The 19,625-nt window shown below is 42.1% G+C and overlaps 1 protein-coding gene across 1 annotated transcript in view; it reads left to right on the plus strand.

Moving 5' to 3' along the window:
• The window catches only part of LOC124136773, a 67,260-nt gene that overhangs the window by 28,777 nt on the left and 18,858 nt on the right, over positions 1–19,625 (plus strand). Inside the window, exons 16-21 of the mRNA XM_048380528.1 lie at positions 901–1,038; positions 1,526–1,749; positions 2,895–3,037; positions 3,285–3,421; positions 4,705–4,795; positions 11,885–12,056. Coding sequence (XP_048236485.1) covers positions 901–1,038; positions 1,526–1,749; positions 2,895–3,037; positions 3,285–3,421; positions 4,705–4,795; positions 11,885–12,056 — 905 coding nt within the window. The remainder of the gene's footprint in view (positions 1–900; positions 1,039–1,525; positions 1,750–2,894; positions 3,038–3,284; positions 3,422–4,704; positions 4,796–11,884; positions 12,057–19,625) is intronic.

Here is a 19,625-nt window from a genome sequence, read left to right on the forward strand (position 1 = left end):
CTCTCTTCTCCTGCATCCCGACACCTACTCTCTTCCCCTACACCCCGATTCGTTCTCTCTTCTCCTGCACCCCGACACCTACTCTCTTCCCCTGCACCCCGACACCTACTCTCATCCCCTGCACCCCGACACCTTCTCTCTTCCCCTGCATCCCGACACCTTCTCTCTTCCCCTGCATCCCGACACCTACTCTCTTCCCCTGCACCCCGACTCGTTCTCTCTTCTCCTGCACCCCGACACCTACTCTCTTCCCCTGCACCCCGTCACCTACTCTCTTCCTCTGCACCCCGACACCTACTCTCTTCCCCTGCACCCCGACACGTTCTCTCTTCCCCTGCACCCCGTCACCTACTCTCTTCCCCTGCACCCCGTCACCTACTCTCTTCCTCTGCACCCCGACACCTACTCTCTTCCCCTGCACCCCGACACGTTCTCTCTTCCCCTGCACCCCGACACCTACTCTCGTCCCCTGCACCCCGTCACCTACTCTCTTCCCCTGCACCCCGTCACCTACTCTCTTCCCCTGAACCCAGTACCCCACATTACCAGGAATGTTGACAGAGCGTCATTAAGTTTTGTTGTAATGAAACGTCCTTTAGAATATACATCTCGCTCCTTCTGCAATTCCAAACGTTATTGTTGTAAAAGTTGTATGTATTGTACAATGAATAACATAGATAATATCAGTAAATGACATACTCGTACAACTGAGACTGAAATGCTAGATTTTACTCTAAACGATGTTGTTTCTATAAATAACTTGGCGATGTTGACGCCAGAGGTACAAGAGTTATTTCCCTTCGACTGTCTCTGAATCTATCTTTTGCCTCATATCTAGTTTGAATGTTGTGATGAGACTTCCGATTGGCATCAAGTACAGAAGACGTTTCATGATTACAGATGACGTCAACGGGTCTGGGTGCCAAGACTTCGACTGTGGCTCCAGGGGCCAGTGTGTGTCTGTTAACGGCACGGGGCAGTGTCGATGTTATCCCGAGTTCTACAGCACCGGAGACAAGGCCTGTCAGCTGAAGCGAAGTAATTTGAAATAAAAATAATTCTTTTTAATAATATATTTAATTGATAAACACATAATTCCTAATCTGTCACAGTGATATGATATGATATATCATCCAACAACAGTTTGGTACTGATGATTATTTCTTTCTTAAGAGTCCCAGGTCTAGGTATGTCTGCTCTCTACATGTGACTCGCCATGATAAAACTGGAATACTGTTCTGCGGCATTAAAACTCACTCACTCACTCACTCACTCACTCACTCACTTACTCACTCACTGACTCACCCACCTACCCACCCACTCACCCACCCACCAACTCACCCACTCACCCACCCACCCACCCACCCACTCACTCACCCACCCACCCACTCACCCACCCACTCACCCACCCACCCACTCATCCACCCACTCACTCACTCACTCACTCACTCACTCACTCACCCACTCAACCACCCAGCCACCCAGCCACCCACTCACTCACTCACTCACTCACTTTCCTTGGCAGCCATCATCACTTCCTGTGACAATAACAAGATGACGGTCTGCATGAACCCCATCAACGAGTTTCAGCCTCTTGTCACCGTCTCTGGCTACACGTCGACTCAGTGCACGGCCAGACCAGTCCCCGACCCCGATGACCCTACAGACAGGATCCCAGCAGAGGTGAAGGGTCAGTGTATCACAGTCGAGTTTGAAGGGGACTGCGGAAGATACCCCTCTGTAAAACAGGTAAGTATACAACATGCATTAGCTATGTCAGATTATGCGTGATGTATGATTGGTCTCATGAACCTCTGCGGAAGATACCCCTCTTTGAAACAGGTAAGTATACAGCAGTGTCACGGCTGCTTATTTGGCCAGACACGCCACCTACAGATATACACGTAATTAGCAACGTAGTCTGCTGTCACGGCTACGACGAGGTACCCGGTCGATTTTGTCGCGTCTTGTAGCTTACTGTTGATCTACTGTTTGTCACTCATTGAATCGCGCATTGAATCACCCACGAATTCACTCATTGAATGACTCATTGAATGACTCATTGAATTCACTCCTTGAATTCACTCATTGAATCATTCGTTGAATCACTCATTGAATCACTCATTGCATCATCGTTGAATGACTTTTTGAATCACTCACTGAATCATCGTTGAATCACTCATTGAATCATCATTGAATCACTTATTGAATCATCGTTGAATCACTCGTTGAATCACTCATTGAATCATCGTTGAATTACTCATTGAATCACTCATTGAATCACTCAGTGAATCACTCAGTGAATATCTCATTTAATCACTCCCTGAATTACTGATTGAATCACTCATGGAATCACTCTAGAATCCCTCAGTGAATCACTCATTGAATTCACTCCTTGAATCATTCGTTGAATCACACATTGAATCCCTCAGTGGATCATTCATTGAATTCACTCCTTGAATTCACTCCTTGAATCACTCATTGAATCGCTCATTGAATTCACTCCTTGAATTCATTCCTTGAATCACTCATTGAATCGCTCATTGAATTCATTCATTGAATCCCTCATTTTATCTCTAATTGAAACGCTCATGAATTCACCTATTGAATCACGCAATGAATCGCACATGAATTCACTCATTGAATTATTCATGAATTCACTCATTGAAGAACTCATGAATTCACGCACTGAATCGCTCTTTGATTCACTCATTACAGCAATCACTGATTCACTCATTACATCAATCACTGATTCACTCATTGAATCACGAATTGAATCACTCACGAATTCACTGATTGAATCACTCATCGAATCACTCATTGAATCACTTGTTGATTCGCTCATTGAACTGATCATTGAGTCACTCATCGATTGCTTCCATCATTATTCGCAGGGGAATGATGTCTGCCACACTGTGTCGTACCGCATACAATATAATCCGATCCTACTCGTCGCTTCGGATGAAATCCTGTTTGCGAAATGTTGTCTTTCCCCTAATGGTACAGTGTCTACTACTGTGGATGCGGACGCTTCGCAGTAAGTTAAATTGTGAAAACACTCTCAGCTTATCATTCAGCGTGTTGATACTTCAACCGGTAACGACAAAACATGACAAATAAATAAATTAATTTTGGAATCTTAGTGTCTGGTTTTTGACATTTGACTCATGTCTTCGACATTAAAATGGTGAAGTCGTAAATCTAATTTTTTTTAGTAGAATAATATTTATGTTTTTGTTTTATTATTTAATTTATAGTGTAAGTGTCTGATTCCGTAATTACAGGCGGTTCATCAACAAACAGTTTGAGGAGGAGTTTTATAGGGCCAAGCTCACCCTCACTCTGCCGAATGAACTTCCCATTGTCGGACCGATTGCTCTGAATCAAGTTTTCAGCATGTGCCTGGAGGCCACAACTGGGGGTATGTAAACACACCTATATACATGAGGCATATTAACACATTAGACACAATAACTAATGCTAATTTCTCCTTGGGTGCATTTATCGATCTCACTCTTGTAATGGGAAACGCAATATATACCACTCAAAAGAAGTTAAGGACCACCCGATTTTTTTCATATTACTGTTGTTAGCTGTAGTAATATGAAAGAATCGGGTGGTGCTTAACTTATTTTGAGTACCATAATGATAAGTATAATTACTATAATACAAGTAAGGTATGTTTGTCTTTTGAAAAGTTTGAATTTGTTTTCTATGTCCGGGGCTTGATGTTCAGTTTGCTTCTTCGTACATAAGGGGTAGCCTAGTGGTTAAAGCGTTCGCTCGTCACGCAGAAGACCCGGGTTCGATTCCCGACATGGGTACAATGTGTGAAGCCCATTTCTGGTGTCCCCCGCCGTGAGATTACTGGAATATTGCTAAAAGCGGCGTAAAACCATACTCACTCACTCACTTGTTCGTACAAAATGAAATTAATATGTGTTCCCTTGTATGCTAGAAACATACGAATATTTTCTTAAAAGTTACAAAGGATGCATTTTTCCTTACAATTTAAAGCAGTTGTTATACTTTGCCGCAGTATTTATTTCAATTCACTCCGGTGCAATTTACCGCAATAGGTGTTCCACTATCGAGTTTCAATAACATGAAAAATACCCCACCGTCCAACAGTGCGAAATCTACTGCGACTCTCGCATAACAGTTGTTTACAAAAATGTTTACAAATGTAGAGGACATGTCCAAATCTGACGCATATTTTGACTTTGCATGTGTTTGTGACGGTTTCAACCGGTGGGCAGAATACGCTCACAATTTCGCGAAAAACTTATATCATCATTATTTGAAAGTGATTCATAAACATATGCTTAAGATATACTCGGAATCGTACAACGGGCTCTTCTAAGCAGACATTTCATCTCATTACAGATATGGTTTGTCACTGTTATCTTATTTGCATTTTTAGAACAGATTGTAAGCCTAACACCATTTGTTAGGATGAGAAGGTTGTTAGGAATGATTGGGAATTATAGGTTGACATCTGATTATTGTCTGATTTGAAGTAAATGGACATATTCGGAGTCTACAGCCACATGTTTACAACATCTGTTATATTTGGGAAAACAATAATGGCAAAGTAAATAATTATAGCAACTATTTTGAGTTTGACTTAACATCGACATATTAAACAATTTGAATACATCAATATCTTTACACCCGTAAAAACACCTGTTCTTGTCAATGCAGGGTTTGCCTATCTCGGTTTGTTGGGCATACTGGGGCACAATGGCAGGTCCGGTGCTTCACGGAGAGAAGCTGTAACTTACGGCGCTAATGGGTAAGATGTGTGCGTGTGTGCGTGCGTGCTTGTGCGTGCGTGCGTGCGTGCGTGCGTGCGTGCGTGCGTGCGTGCGTGCGTGCGTGCGTGTGTTTGTTGTTGTTTAACGCCGCACTCAGCAATGTTCCAACTTATAGAAGGCGGCCTGTAAATAGTCGCGCCTGGACCAGACAATCAAAGGATCAATATTGCGATCAACGATCCCCGCCATCGGGCTACATAAATCGCAATAGACCAACTCACTGAGGTTTCATCCAATGATTGTTTCCGAATTTAACTCACAGATAACATCGATGGGGCATTTGTCACTGAACGTGGTGACTAAGACATACATGTAGTCAGATCTCTATCTTTAAAGTTTCTGGAAAATCTGTCACGAATGTCATCTGAAGTTTACTGAAAAAGTTATAAGTGAAGTGTTGGACTTCCTCATTGACAACATCTACGTGTCATTTGTGGGTATGACATTTAGGAAGGAAGTAGGCCTCCCCATGGGCATCTAGTGCGCCCCACTTCTTGCTGAGATGTTTCTTTCTGCATATGGATCGGAATTTCAGCTCAGACAAAAATCAGTAAAATCAGAACAAGGGCATTTGTCCAAGAAGTTTACCTTAAGCTTCAGGTTTATCGATGATCTGACATCCTTCAATAACAATCAAATAGACAATTCCCTTCCACTGATTTACCCACATGAACTACAAAAATCGAGCCAGTGAGGTCGCCTCATCTGTGTCATACTTAGATCTGTGCTCAAACCTCTTCTCAAGACTGTATGACAATACTCAACTTTCCCTTCACGTCGAACAATATTCCTGCTTGACAACGGTATAAGGATCTATACCGAAACGCTGCTTTTTACAGTATTAAAGAAGTTGTTATCCATAAAATTGTGTCTACCTTGATAGTGTGCAGAGACAGGTACCTATTTATAGAATCGAATCACAGATACGGGTAAACGCATGATTTGCTGACTAAAAGTTGAATGGCCGCCATTCTTTGACGAAGGAAATATGATCGTCACGATGTGGAAACATATGTTGATCAATTTCCTGTATTTCTGTTACCGTTATTTTTTCACGGGTCTCAACTACGTATACAGGATCAGTCACAGTTACGAAACCCCGAGTTTACAATTGAGAAAAAATTGCCAGACTTACAGTGGAAGGGCGGGACAGCAATGGGGTACCGGATTGTACTGTGTACCACACTTCTACTTACATTGTGGACCTTTGGATCAGTCACTTGATCTACGATGGACCACCAATCGCTTGTGTGCTGGTGAGGTGAGATTTGCGTAAACAACTTTGAAAAAGGAACTTTGTTTACATCACGAAAACTGAACCACACACACGATGATTGGAGACACCCAGTGGTAAGCCTACTACTCTTAGCAGGAGACATCAAGCTCAATCCTGGACCCATCGGTGATGAGCTATCGGATCTTAAAGCAGCAATGATACAGCAGATTAAGGACTCGGAAAACAAGATATCAAAAGATATTACTTCAGTGAAAGAAGAAATACACTCGATCAAAGAAGAGGTATGTGCTATCAAAAACGAGATCGATCACCAGAAAGAACAAGCGATCCTAAGACTTTATATAGATGCTATGAATAATAGAGTAGAAGCCATAGAGAGTTATTTAGATGGTATCAGTGAATTGGAGTCTAGAGTCGAAAATCAAGAGAGACAAAATAGAAGGAATAACATTGTCCTCTACGACGTGCCCGAGAGTGGGGATGAGTCCTACAGTACTTGTAGAGTGAAAGCAGAAGACGTAGTTAACGGGGCTAGAGATCAGGACAAGAAAGCGCCACTACAACATAGAGACATTGAACGGGCCCACAGAATCTCTTTAAAAAGTGGCCATAAACCACGCCCACTGATTGTAAAAATGTGTCATTGAGAGGACAAGATGCCCACTATCCGATTAAGAGAAACCCTGAGAGACATAGGATATGGCGTAGCAAATGACTTGACATATAATCAAAGACAAGAACTCAATAAATTACGAACTGAAAATCCGACTAAAAGATTTTTCTATAAAGGAGGCAAAATCGAAGAGGATTTTAGACGCGAAAAAGGAAATGACAACACACAGCAGAGTCAAGGGGGAGACATAAGCATTAGACAAGGTGACAGGAGAGACACACGGACAACACACAGCAGAGTCAAGGGAGAGACATAAGCATTAGACAAGGTGACAGGAGAGACACACGGACAACACACAGCAGAGTCAAGGTAGAGACATAAGCATTAGATAAGGTGACAGGAGAGACACACGGACAACACACAGCAGAGTCAAGGGAGAGACATAAGCATTAGACAAGGTGACAGGAGAGACACACGGACAACACACAGCAGAGTCAAGGTAGAGACATAAGCATTAGACAAGGTGACAGGAGAGACACACGGACAACACACAGCAGAGTCAAGGTAGAGACATAATCATTAGACAAGGTGACAGGAGAGACACACGGACAACACACAGCAGAGTCAAGGGAGAGACATGAGCATTAGACAAGGTGACAGCAGAGACACACGGACAACACACAGCAGAGTCCAGGTAGAGACATAAGCATTAGACAAGGTGACAGGAGAGACACACGGACAACACACAGCAGAGTCAAGGGAGAGACATAAGCATTAGACAAGGTGACAGGAGAGACACACGGACAACACACAGCAGAGTCAAGGTAGAGACATAAGCATTAGACAAGGTGACAGGAGAGACACACGGACAACACACAGCAGAGTCAAGGGAGAGACATAAGCATTAGACAAGGTGACAGGAGAGACACACGGACAACACACAGCAGAGTCAAGGGAGAGACATAAGCATTAGACAAGGTGACAGGAGAGACACACGGACAACACACAGCAGAGTCAAGGTAGAGACATAAGCATTAGACAAGGTGACAGGAGAGACACACGGACAACACACAGCAGAGTCAAGGTAGAGACATAAGCATTAGACAAGGTGACAGGAGAGACACACGGACAACACACAGCAGAGTCAAGGTAGAGACATAATCATTAGACAAGGTGACAGGAGAGACACACGGACAACACAGGATGACTCTGGGAGCGGGGAGCGATGGAGACGTTATCTTAGGTCAACCTCTCGCTCCCAGACCCCTGGTCTTAAGGCTGTGAGATAGGGGTTTGGCCAGGGCCATGACAGTTTACGGGTGCTTCAAACAATTGTACCCCACAGTATTGTCAACAAGTATGTACAATTTATATTTTGGAATGTATCAGGGCTGATGGCTTAATTACAGGATCGTGACTTTGTAAGCTTTATCTGTATATGCGACATCATTGGATTGACAGAATCTTGGTCCTAAGAGATTGAGTTACTACCCATATTTCCAGATTTTAAGGTTATAACAAAACAGGGTGAAAAAATAGCTGACTTCGGTCGCCTTTCAGGTGGAATATTACTTCTAATTAGAAAAAGAAGTTTGAGAATTTTGCGAAATGGACACAAAACCGTAAAAGTGGAATATTTGTGTAATTAGACAAAACCATGTTTAATACAGATAAGGATGTAGTATACTCGTGTTGGTATATTCACACACAACTGTCACGCTGGTACAGTACGTTATCACCTGACTGTAGTAACGGTGTGTTATTGTTGCAAGAGGAGCTACTAGATGTTCTTTCTCTCTGCGGCAACTATCATATTATGTCAGGTGGAGATTTTAATGCACGCACGGGTACTAGTATTGAGCCGGGTTTAGTTGAAGATGATATCCTTGAATATTAAGATAATGATAATTCTTCAGTGGATAGTTTCCTACTCGACCATTTTAACATGGTACGAGCGTCATCAGACAATGTGTTAAACGACTTGGGGAAAAATGATAAATTTGTGCAGTGTCTTAAATATACATTTCATGAATAGAAGATCTGGGTCAGACTCAGAAGTTGGAGACTATACCATAATTATTGGCAATCAAGGTGCTAGCGTCATAGATAACATTATCTGTTCATCTGGGTTGTTTGACGTATGCTGTAATTTTAACATAGTATCACGCACAGAATCTTCTCATCCCCCTGTCATGGCGAGCTTACATACTTGCAGACTGAACCCCTGCAAGCTGATGGTTATAAGAGTGAGTGAGTGAGTGAGTTGGGTTTAACGCCGATTTTAACATTATTCCAGTCATATCGCGGCGTGTCAGCTTAATGTGGGAGGAAAGCCCGAAGTGATGCAGGTTTCAGACCTTTACCACTTCGGTGAAACCCACGAGCACGGGTATGGTGCTGACAAACCTAGAAACATAATCGGGGCGAACCGGGATTCGAACCCACAATCATAGGTTTCTGGCGTGCCCAAGGAACGCAACTCTGCACAGCGAATCGCGGCGCCTTAGACGACTGGGCCACCCGTGCCCCCGGTAATAAGGTAATAAGAAGGCTTCCAAATTCGATTATGTCAATGATAAAGCTGACTAATTTATGTTCAACTTGTTCCTCAAGGAATGCTACTCTTTATTAGAACAGGCTGTAGGCGAAGTGTTATACAATATAGACGAAAGTGTTAGATACATGTCAGAGTCCTTGTGCACGGCAGCAAGTGACATGAAAAGAGTGCGTACTTTTAACACATCTAGTCAATGGTGGTTTGACCGTGAATGTGAGCTACTTAAAAAAGAAATATGTAAATATTTAAACAATTTTGGGAGAAAAAAGGATAATAACTCATTAAATGAGTATAATCATATAAGAAATAAATACAACAGTGTATGCAGAGAAAAGAAAAACAGTGTATGCAGAGAAAAGAGAGCGATATTTTTTCAAAGGGAAGCAGGAAAAACCTGAACATTGTATACGCGATTCTAAACAATTTTGGACCACTCTTAAAGAGCTAAATACTAATTGTTATACACAAATCAATATTACAAATGATGATTGGTTTAACTTTTTCAAGGATCTATTTTCAACTTCTACAGAGAGCGAGGAGGAAAGATGTTTTGATATCGACGAATGGAATGCATTTGATAACTCTTTTTGTCAGTTAACTTCAGATATTCTTGAATCGCCTATAATAAGGAAAGAAATTTCAGAAAGCATTGCAAACTAAAAAAGTAATAAAGCAGCTGGTGAAGATAATTTGATTCCTGAATTTTTAAAATATTCGTCCGAAATTCTCCTCCCCTACCTACAGGGATCAACTATTGTCACCAACAACTATAGGGGTATAACTCTTTTGACTGTTTTCAGTAAGATTTTTACCAGTATTATACACAAACGTTTAGCAATTTGGACCGATTCCTTTAATAGATAGATGAAGCACAAGCCGGTTTCAGTGGATACTCTAATGGATAATGTATTTATATTGCAGACACTTGTACAGAGATATTTAGCACGAAACTTAGAAGAAATGTATGCTGATATTTGTTGGTTTTGCTAAAGCGATTGACACAATTAACAGAAACATGTTTGGTCTCTTTGCAAATCTCAAGGTAACAGAACTAAAATTGGTAATTTACTATGTTGCATATATCACAATGTGAAGGCTTGTGTTCGAAACAATGAACTTTAGATACAAATATCTGTGAAATGTAACGAGGGCATCCGACTCCTTTCGGAAACTATTAAACCTTTTCTACTCCTTTTTGCTATAGTTATGTTCACGAGCACAGTACCTGAACTTCAAAAGTTAAGAAATGAACTTGAGTAATACTGTAACAAATGGAAATTGAAGGTCAATATCGATAAGACAAAGGTTATAGTTTTAAAAAATATAGGAAAATTATCAACACGAGAAAAATGGTTATATAAAGGTAAAAACTTGAGGTTGTAAGGAGTAACAAATATTTAGGGGTACATTTTACAAATCGATTAACTTGGTCACTGTTTTGCAGCAAAGTCGCACTGCAAGCCAAAAAGATTTTAATCGGCATTTTGCAAAACCTAAAACCCCTTGGAATTAGCTATGAAGCTTTTTTCAAGATTTTCGGCATTAAGATCAGTCCTATTCTACTCCATGGTGCTGAAGTATGGAGTCTAGAAAACTATGATACAATAGAAAAGGTACGTCTATGTGCATGTAAAAGATTTTTAGGAGTAAATTCCAACACTCCAAATGTTACAGTTTATGGGGAATGTTGGAGATACCCTTTGTATAAATTTAGTTACATAAAAGTAATAAAATATTGGATAAAATTGCTTAAAATGCTACAACATGATCCTTTACGATAGCAGAGGTAAATATAACTGGGTCTCGGGTGTAAAAAAGATACTCCAATCTTGCGGGTATGAGTACATTTGGAGAGAGCAACATGTAACAGTACCAGATCGTTTCGTATATAATTTAAGACAAAGGCTAAACGATATGTATTTTCAAAAGTGGTACTCTTCACTATGTTTACACAATAAGTTGAATCATTACACCTGTTTTAAATCATTCATTCTTACCCAAAAATGTCTTTTGGATATGAATGTTAAGAAATTCCGAACAGCACTATCCCGTTTCAGATGTAGTTCTCAAGACCTTCTAATAAAAAGGTAGACATTTAGTGATATCAAGGGAAAACAGATTGTGTAAATATTGTACTTGCCATGAGATAAAAGATGAATACCATTTTTTGCTAGTCTGTCCAATTGTATGCAAGTATCAGAAAAGAATACATACATACATATTTTTATCGGAATCCTAGAATAGACAAATGTTATATCCTCATGTCGTCTCAAAATGAAACTCACAAAATATCTTGCTATGTGTATATACCATACAATAAACATCAGATCCTCTGCATTATAGATGTGATATTTCGTTACGATATATGTGATTCCTATTGCACCGATTGCTACTGTAAGTATTTATGTACTATAGGCCTGTGACCGTTTCAGTATTTGAAATAAAGATTGATTGATTGATTAAGAATTCGTAAATATGTTCTAAACATGTTTTCTGTTGCTCTTTGTCATTCATGTAAGCGTTTATCGATGTTTTAGCAACTCCATTCTCGAAACATCTCTTTGAGACACTTATTTGATCGTGACTGCATGAGGTCACATTCATGGCGATTCCTTGTTCAACTGGCTTAATGACTTTTGTCCATTCTTTTAACTCTTCAGCTGTCCGGACGAGTCCGGGAAAGCGCTAGTTGACGTGCTGCCACGGAGAGAGTCCGACACAAAGATCTGCATGGACTACAAGCCTGGATACTTCACCCCTGGGCCGTCGTCCATGATATATGAGGTCACATACAAATTGTGCCTCGCCGACAGAAAGGAAGAGTGCAATCTGGTATGTTGATGTTACAGCAATATAAAGACCGCCTCCGTGGTCTAGTGGTGGAGCGTCCGCCAGGGGAGCGGAAGGTGCGGGGTTCGATCCCCGGCCGCGTCTTACCAAAAGACGCTAAAAGACGGTACTTGTTGTTACCCTGTCTGGCGCTCGGCATTAAGGGGCTAAAACAAGGACTGGTCTGCTCGGAGTCAGTATACTGTGTCTGAGTGGGGTATTCATTTTAACCTACGGCATGGTATCTCAGTGGGCGAGCACTATAAAATCGGCATCAGCCTGGACTGGTACACGCACACACGCACGCACGCACGCACGCACGCACGCACGCACACAGAAACACGTGCATGCACATCGCTATATAAGTGCAATAATATTTGACGCGACGTTAAACCCCATTTCACCTCACATCCCCACCCCAAGTATGCAGTATATATAATCGGTGTTGAATAGTATCTGGTAACACCGGTGGCCGAGTTGTCTGTGGCGACTCATTAGGCTATGCAGAGTTGAGTCCCTTTGACATGCCAGACCTTGGTTCCAAATCTCTGATTTCCCCGGTAATGTTTCTTGGGTGTCAGAACAATACTTGTAGACGTTGGTTTTGCCACAGTGGTAAACGTCTGAGACCTGCATATGAATCACTTCGGGCTTCCCTCCAAAGCTGCCACTCTCTGATGTAAATTAAAGTTCAAGCGGTGGCAAACCATATGTAAAAACCTTACGTAAAACCCTATGCCTAACCCTACGTCAAGCCCAACGTCAAAAATGAGACAAAACACTACGTCAAACCACACCTCAAACCATACCCTAAACTCAATCAAACACGTTAAATCCTACGTCAAACAATACGTGAAACCCTATCTCAAACACTGTGTTAAACATTACGTCAAATCCTACCTCAAACACTACGTCTAACAATACGTCAATCAATACGCAAAACCCTACCTCAACACTATGATAAACACTCCGTCAAACGCAACGTCGAACACTACGTCAAAGATTACGAAAAAGATTTCGTCAAACCCTACGTCAAACACTGTGTCAATTACTACGACTAACAATACGTTAAGCACTACGTCAAAGCCCACGTCATACACGTCAAGCATGAAATCCTACATGGTGGCACGTGGTCCTGTGCAAAGCGCACAGGTCACAAATCAGGGGATGTTAAGCAACGTCGGTTGGGTGACGGATGGGTGACCACGTTCAGCACCTTGACTCCTGAGAGTTTCTAGGGCTTCGGTCCTGCCCCACACTGAAGCACATGTAACATATGTGGCGTCTCCTTGGGCAAGTGAGTCTGTTCGAGAAGTGCCTCTGTTCACCCAGCAGTGAATGGGTACCCGGAAGGATGAAATTGTAATGTGTCTGTTAACCTTCCAGCGCCTCACAGGCATCTTGGGTTGTATACTCCCCAGTTAGCTGAGAATGAAAATCGAGTTTACACTGATCCATTCAGCGGGGTGAAAATAGTGTAGTGATATGAGCATCCTCTGGGTGAAGGGAAATTAAAATGCACATACTAAATATAGTTAACACGTCAAACGATAAGACCAGTGTCCATCTTTGTACGAGGGGGCATCTTGAAATCCTCCACGAGCGTCCTGCTCAGGCTTCGATACTATACTCAACAACAAACGTTCCTGTGACACCATTATTTTAGTGTATTTTTCAAACAAGTAAAGTTTGGTTTTTAATATTGTAGTACATGTATGGAATCAAGTCACAAAAACGCAACTGCTACAGAAAAGCGTGCATTCCTTGCAAAAGTTGACTTTCATGCAAGGCCCATGCATTTCACTACCCAAGAACGGCTATAAAAACATGTGCGTTAACGGGATTCCATATGCATTGTTTAGAATCGCAATTACGCAATTATTCAACATTACGAAATGCCACGCCTGTCCGAAAATGAGCGTCTGCGAGCCATTGGTATGCTTGAAGCAGGATCGAGTCAACGTGATAATGCAAGACAATTTATGTGGTGTTGATGGCAACGTGGCAACAGACGAATGCTGTCAGAGACCATCCATGGAGTGGCAGGCCACGCGTAACCAATAATCGACAGGACAACTGGATTCGAACAACACACCTACGAAATCGATTCCAGCCAGCAACAGTGACTGCAAGAAGCATCCCTGGCCTTTGACGAATATCTTCACAAACCGTACGTCGTCGACTCAGATGTGCAGAGATTGTCGCCAGAAGACACGCCAGACGTCCCATTCTGAGAGGAAACCATCACCAAGCACGTCTACAGTGGTGCAGACAGCGTCTACGCTGGACGGCCATGCAGTGGGGACAAGTTCTATTCACTGACGAGTCTCGTTTTCACCTCAGCCACAGCGATGGACAGATTCGAGTGTACCGACGTCGAGGTGAACGTTACGTCAATCATTGTGTCACGGAAGAAGATCGTTTCGGGGGCGGCAGCGTTATGGTATGGGGTGGCATTTTGACATTTTGGCATGTTCATGTTTTTTTTATGAAATCACGCATTTTCTGAAGTCAGTATGGCAAATCAAACCATTTGAACACTTACAGAAGTCTTTTATCTGCTGCAAACCGAAATTGTTTCAGATTTGTTGAAAAACATAACTTTACATTAAATCTTATTCAATGACACAGGAACTGTTGTTGTTCAGTATACTTATCGAAACACGAGATACTCCGTTAACACCTGTTCCTGTGTATGTTTAAACAACGCATAACATGAAGATACATTTATGGCAACTGGTTTATTCACAATAGCGCAGCACTCTGGATCAATACGTTGCAAACTATGTTGAGAATATTAGATGTTGCTGATAATGTACAGTTAGCATGATGGGTTGATACCACAACATGATGCATGCAATCTCAACGTCAAACTGTTTAGGGGGTACGGGTGGCCCAGTCGTCTAAGGCGCCGCGATCCGCTGTGCAGAGTTGCGTCACCTGGGCACACCAGAAAACCATGATTGTGAGTTCGAATCCCGATTCGCCCCGATTATGGTTCTAGGTTTGCCAGCACCATACCCGTGCTCGTGGGTTTCACCGAAGTGGTAAACGGCTGAAACCTGCATCACTTCGGGCTTTCCTCCCACATTCAGCTGACACGCCGTAACATAACTGGAATATTGTTAAAATCGGCGTTAAAAAAACTCACTCACTCTTTGTACGCATTTTTTGGACACAAGTACGAATTAAAAAGGTCCTGGTTTTGTCACCAAACAGAAAGCACAACATATCTGACGTACAATAGATAACGCAATACAGCGGAACAGTCCATTGACTTACAGCTGCAAAGCATGATCCGTGTTCTGATGTAAACGGATAAAGAAGAAAACTGTCACATTCATCATTTGCATGAACGTCTAATAGTTATGTCATATAATATACATTATGTACTTGCATGTGTCTCCAAATCTTATAAACAGTGTGTAATGGAGGTATAATCTAGAGAGCTTTATCAAATGATGATTAGTTGCAGAATCGATAGGGCAAAATACTTTCATCTTTGAATCTTGAAATTATTGCGTATTTAAATAATGCGACTGCCGACCCCTAGCCAAAAATGCGACCTCCCCCCATCCCAGTGGAATTTTCGAGAAAAATAACTTGAGGTTTATCCGAGATGTATTGAATGAAACCTAATTCCAATCGAACCGCTTAACTTATACGTACAAGTGTATAAACTTGGTCTCTGCTTGTAAAACAATGCCTAACATAACAGGAAATACAATTTATATGGCAAATGATCATGTCTTGTGATGTTTTATCGCAAATGTAACATGTTATAGACCAGGGGCGGTCGGGTAGCCTAGTGGTTAAAGCGTTCGCTCGTCACGCCGAAGACCCGGGTTCGATTCCCGACATGGGTACAATGTGTGAAGCTCATTTCTGGTGTCCCCCGCCGTGATATTGCTGGAATATTGCTAAAAGCGGCGTAAAACCATACTCACTCACTTTTATAGAGTAAGTTCGTTTTATCCCCCTTCCCCACCTAAAGGGATAGGATGTAGTTTCCAACTGCGCATACTACTCGACAATCTGTATTTCAAAATATTGCATAGCCTAGAGATGGGGCTCTCTTGTTTACAGTCAATTTTGAGACATAAAATTCCCAGTTTAAATAATGAGAGCAAATATCAATGATCTCAGTTTTCGCATTAATGTCACTCTCGCAATAATCTCATTGTTTTCAGTGCGTCAGTATTGAGAGAAAATGCCCTAAAATCATCACGACGTACTTGCAAATGATCTGACCTTAAATCAGCTCAATTAGTTTGAATGACTTCATTAACGATCGTCATTTTCAGAACCATAATGTCATTATACACACTCTGTGTAAACTTATCTTGATGAGGAAACGGATGGGAAGAGACAATGCACAGGAATGTCAATTTATCTTGATGAGGAAACGGAAGAGACAATGGACAGGAATGTCAACTTATCTTGATGGTGAAACGGGTGGAAAGAGACAATGGACAGGAATGTCTGCTTATCTTGATGAGGAAACAGATGGGAAGAGACAATGGACAGGAATGTCAACTTATCATGATGAGAAAACGGGTGGGAAGAGACAATGGAGAGGAATGTCAACTTATCTTGATGATGAATCGGGTTGGAAGCGAAATTGGACAGGAATATCAACTTATCTTGATGAGGAAACGGGTGGGGAGAGACAATGGACAGGAATGTCAACTTATTTTGATGAGGAAACGGGTGGGAAGAGACAATGGACAGGAATGTCAACTTATCCTGATGAGGAAACGGGTGGGAGGAGACATTGGAGAGGAATGTCAGCTTGTTTTGATGAGGAACCAGGTGGAAAGAGACAATGGACAAGAATGTCAACTTATTTTGATGAGGAACCAGGTGGAAAGCGACAATGGACAGGAATGTCAGCTTGTTTTGATGAGGAACCAGGTGGAAAGAGACAATGGACAGGAATGTCAACTTATTTTGATGAGGAAACAGTGGGAAGAGACAATAGACAGGAATGTCAGCTTGTTTTGATAAGGAACCAGGTGGAAAGAGACAATGGACAAGAATGTCAAATTAACATGATGAGGAAACGAGTGGGAAAAGACAATGGACAAGAATGTCAAATTAACATGATGAGAAAACGGGTGCGAAGAGACAATGGACAGGAATGTCAACTCATCTTGATGAGGAAACGGGTGGGAAGCGACAATGGAGAGGAATGTCAACTTATCTTGATGATGAAACGTGTAGGAAGTGACATTGGACAGGAATGTCAACTTATCTTGTTGAGGAAACAGATGGGAAGTGACAATGGACAGGAATGTCAACTTATCTTGATGAGGAAACAGGTGGGAAGAGACAATGGACAGGAATGTCAACTTATCTTGATGAGGAAACAGGTGGGAAGCGACAATGGACAGGAATGTCAACTTATCCTGATGAGGAAACGGTGGGAAGCGACAATGGACAGGAATGTCATCTTCTCTTGATGAGGAAACAGATGGGAAGCGACAATGGACAGGAATGTCAACTTATCTTGATGAGGAAACGGGTGGAAATAGACAATGGACAGGAATGTCAACTTATCTTGAACGAGGAAACAGGTGGGAAGAGACAATGGACAGGAATGCCTACTTATCTTGATGGTGAAACGGGTGGGAAGAGACAATGGACAGGAATGTCAACTTATCTTGATAAGGAAACGGATGGAAAGAGACAATGGACAGGAATGTCTGCTTATCTTGATGAGGAAACAGGTGGGAAGAGACAATGGACAGGAATGTCAACTCATCTTGATGAGGAAACAGATGGGAAGCGACAATGGACAGGAATGTCAACTTATCTTGATGAGGAAACGGGTGGAAATAGACAATGGACAGAAATGTCAACTTATCTTGAACGAGGAAACAGGTGGGAAGCGACAATGGACAGGAATGCCTACTTATCTTGATGAGGAAACGGGTGGGAAGAGACAATGGACAGGAATGTCAAATTATCCTGATGAGGAAACGGGTGGGAAGAGACAATGGACAGGAATGTCAACTTATCCTGATGAGGAAACAGATGGGAAGTGACAATGGACAGGAATGTCAACTTATCTTGATGAGGAAACAGGTGGGAAGAGACAATGGACAGGAATGTCAACTTATCTTGATGAGGAAACAGGTGGGAAGCGACAATGGACAGGAATGTCAACTTATCCTGATGAGGAAACGGTGGGAAGCGACAATGGACAGGAATGTCATCTCCTCTTGATGAGGAAACAGATGGGAAGCGACAATGGACAGGAATGTCAACTTATCTTGATGAGGAAACGGGTGGAAATAGACAATGGACAGGAATATCAACTTATCTTGAACGAGGAAACAGGTGGGAAGCGACAATGGACAGGAATGCCAACTTATCTTGATGGTGAAACGGGTGGGAAGAGACAATGGACAGGAATGTCAACTTATCTTGATAAGGAAACGGATGGAAAGAGACAATGGAAAGGAATGTCTGCTTATCTTGATGAGGAAACAGGTGGGAAGAGACAATGGACAGGAATGTCAACTCATCTTGATGAGGAAACAGATGGGAAGCGACAATGGACAGGAATGTCAACTTATCTTGATGAGGAAACGGGTGGAAATAGACAATGGACAGAAATGTCAACTTATCTTGAACGAGGAAACAGGTGGGAAGCGACAATGGACAGGAATGCCTACTTATCTTAATGAGGAAACGGGTGGGAAGAGACAATGGACAGGAATGTCAAATTATCCTGATGAGGAAACGGGTGGGAAGAGACAATGGACAGGAATGTCAACTTATCCTGATGAGGAAACGGGTGGGAAGCGACAATGGACAGGAATGTCAACTCATCTTGATGAGGAAACAGATGGGAAGCGACAATGGACAGGAATGTCAACTTATCTTGATGAGGAAACGGGTGGAAATAGACAATGGACAGAAATGTCAACTTATCTTGAACGAGGAAACAGGTGGGAAGCGACAATGGACAGGAATGCCTACTTATCTTGATGAGGAAACGGGTGGGAAGAGACAATGGACAGGAATGTCAAATTATCCTGATGAGGAAACGGGTGGGAAGAGACAATGGACAGGAATGTCAACTTATCCTGATGAGGAAACGGGTGGGAAGCGACAATGGACAGGAATGTCAACGTATCCTGATGAGGAAACGGTGGGAAGCGACATTGGACAGGAATGTCAACTTATCTTGAACGAGGAAACGGGTGGGAAGAGATAATGGACAGGAATGTCAACTTATCGTGATGATGAAACGGGTTGGAAGAGACAATGGACAGGAATGTCAACTTATCTTGATGGTGAAACGGGTGGGAAGAGACAATGGAAAGGAATGTCAACTTATTTTGATGAGGAACCAGGTGGAAAGAGACAATGGACAGGAATGTCAGCTTGTTTTGATGAGGAACCAGGTGGAAAGAGACAATGGACAGGAATGTCAACTTATTTTGATGAGGAAACGTTTGGAAGAGACAATAGAAAGGAATGTCAGCTTGTTTTGATAAGGAACCAGGTGGAAAGAGACAATGGACAAGAATGTCAAATTAACATGATGAGGAAACGGGTGGG

This window comes from Haliotis rufescens, unplaced genomic scaffold (genome assembly GCF_023055435.1).
Source record: "Haliotis rufescens isolate VD_foot unplaced genomic scaffold, xgHalRufe1.0.p SCAF_31, whole genome shotgun sequence".
Taxonomy (NCBI): Eukaryota; Metazoa; Mollusca; class Gastropoda; order Lepetellida; family Haliotidae; genus Haliotis; species Haliotis rufescens.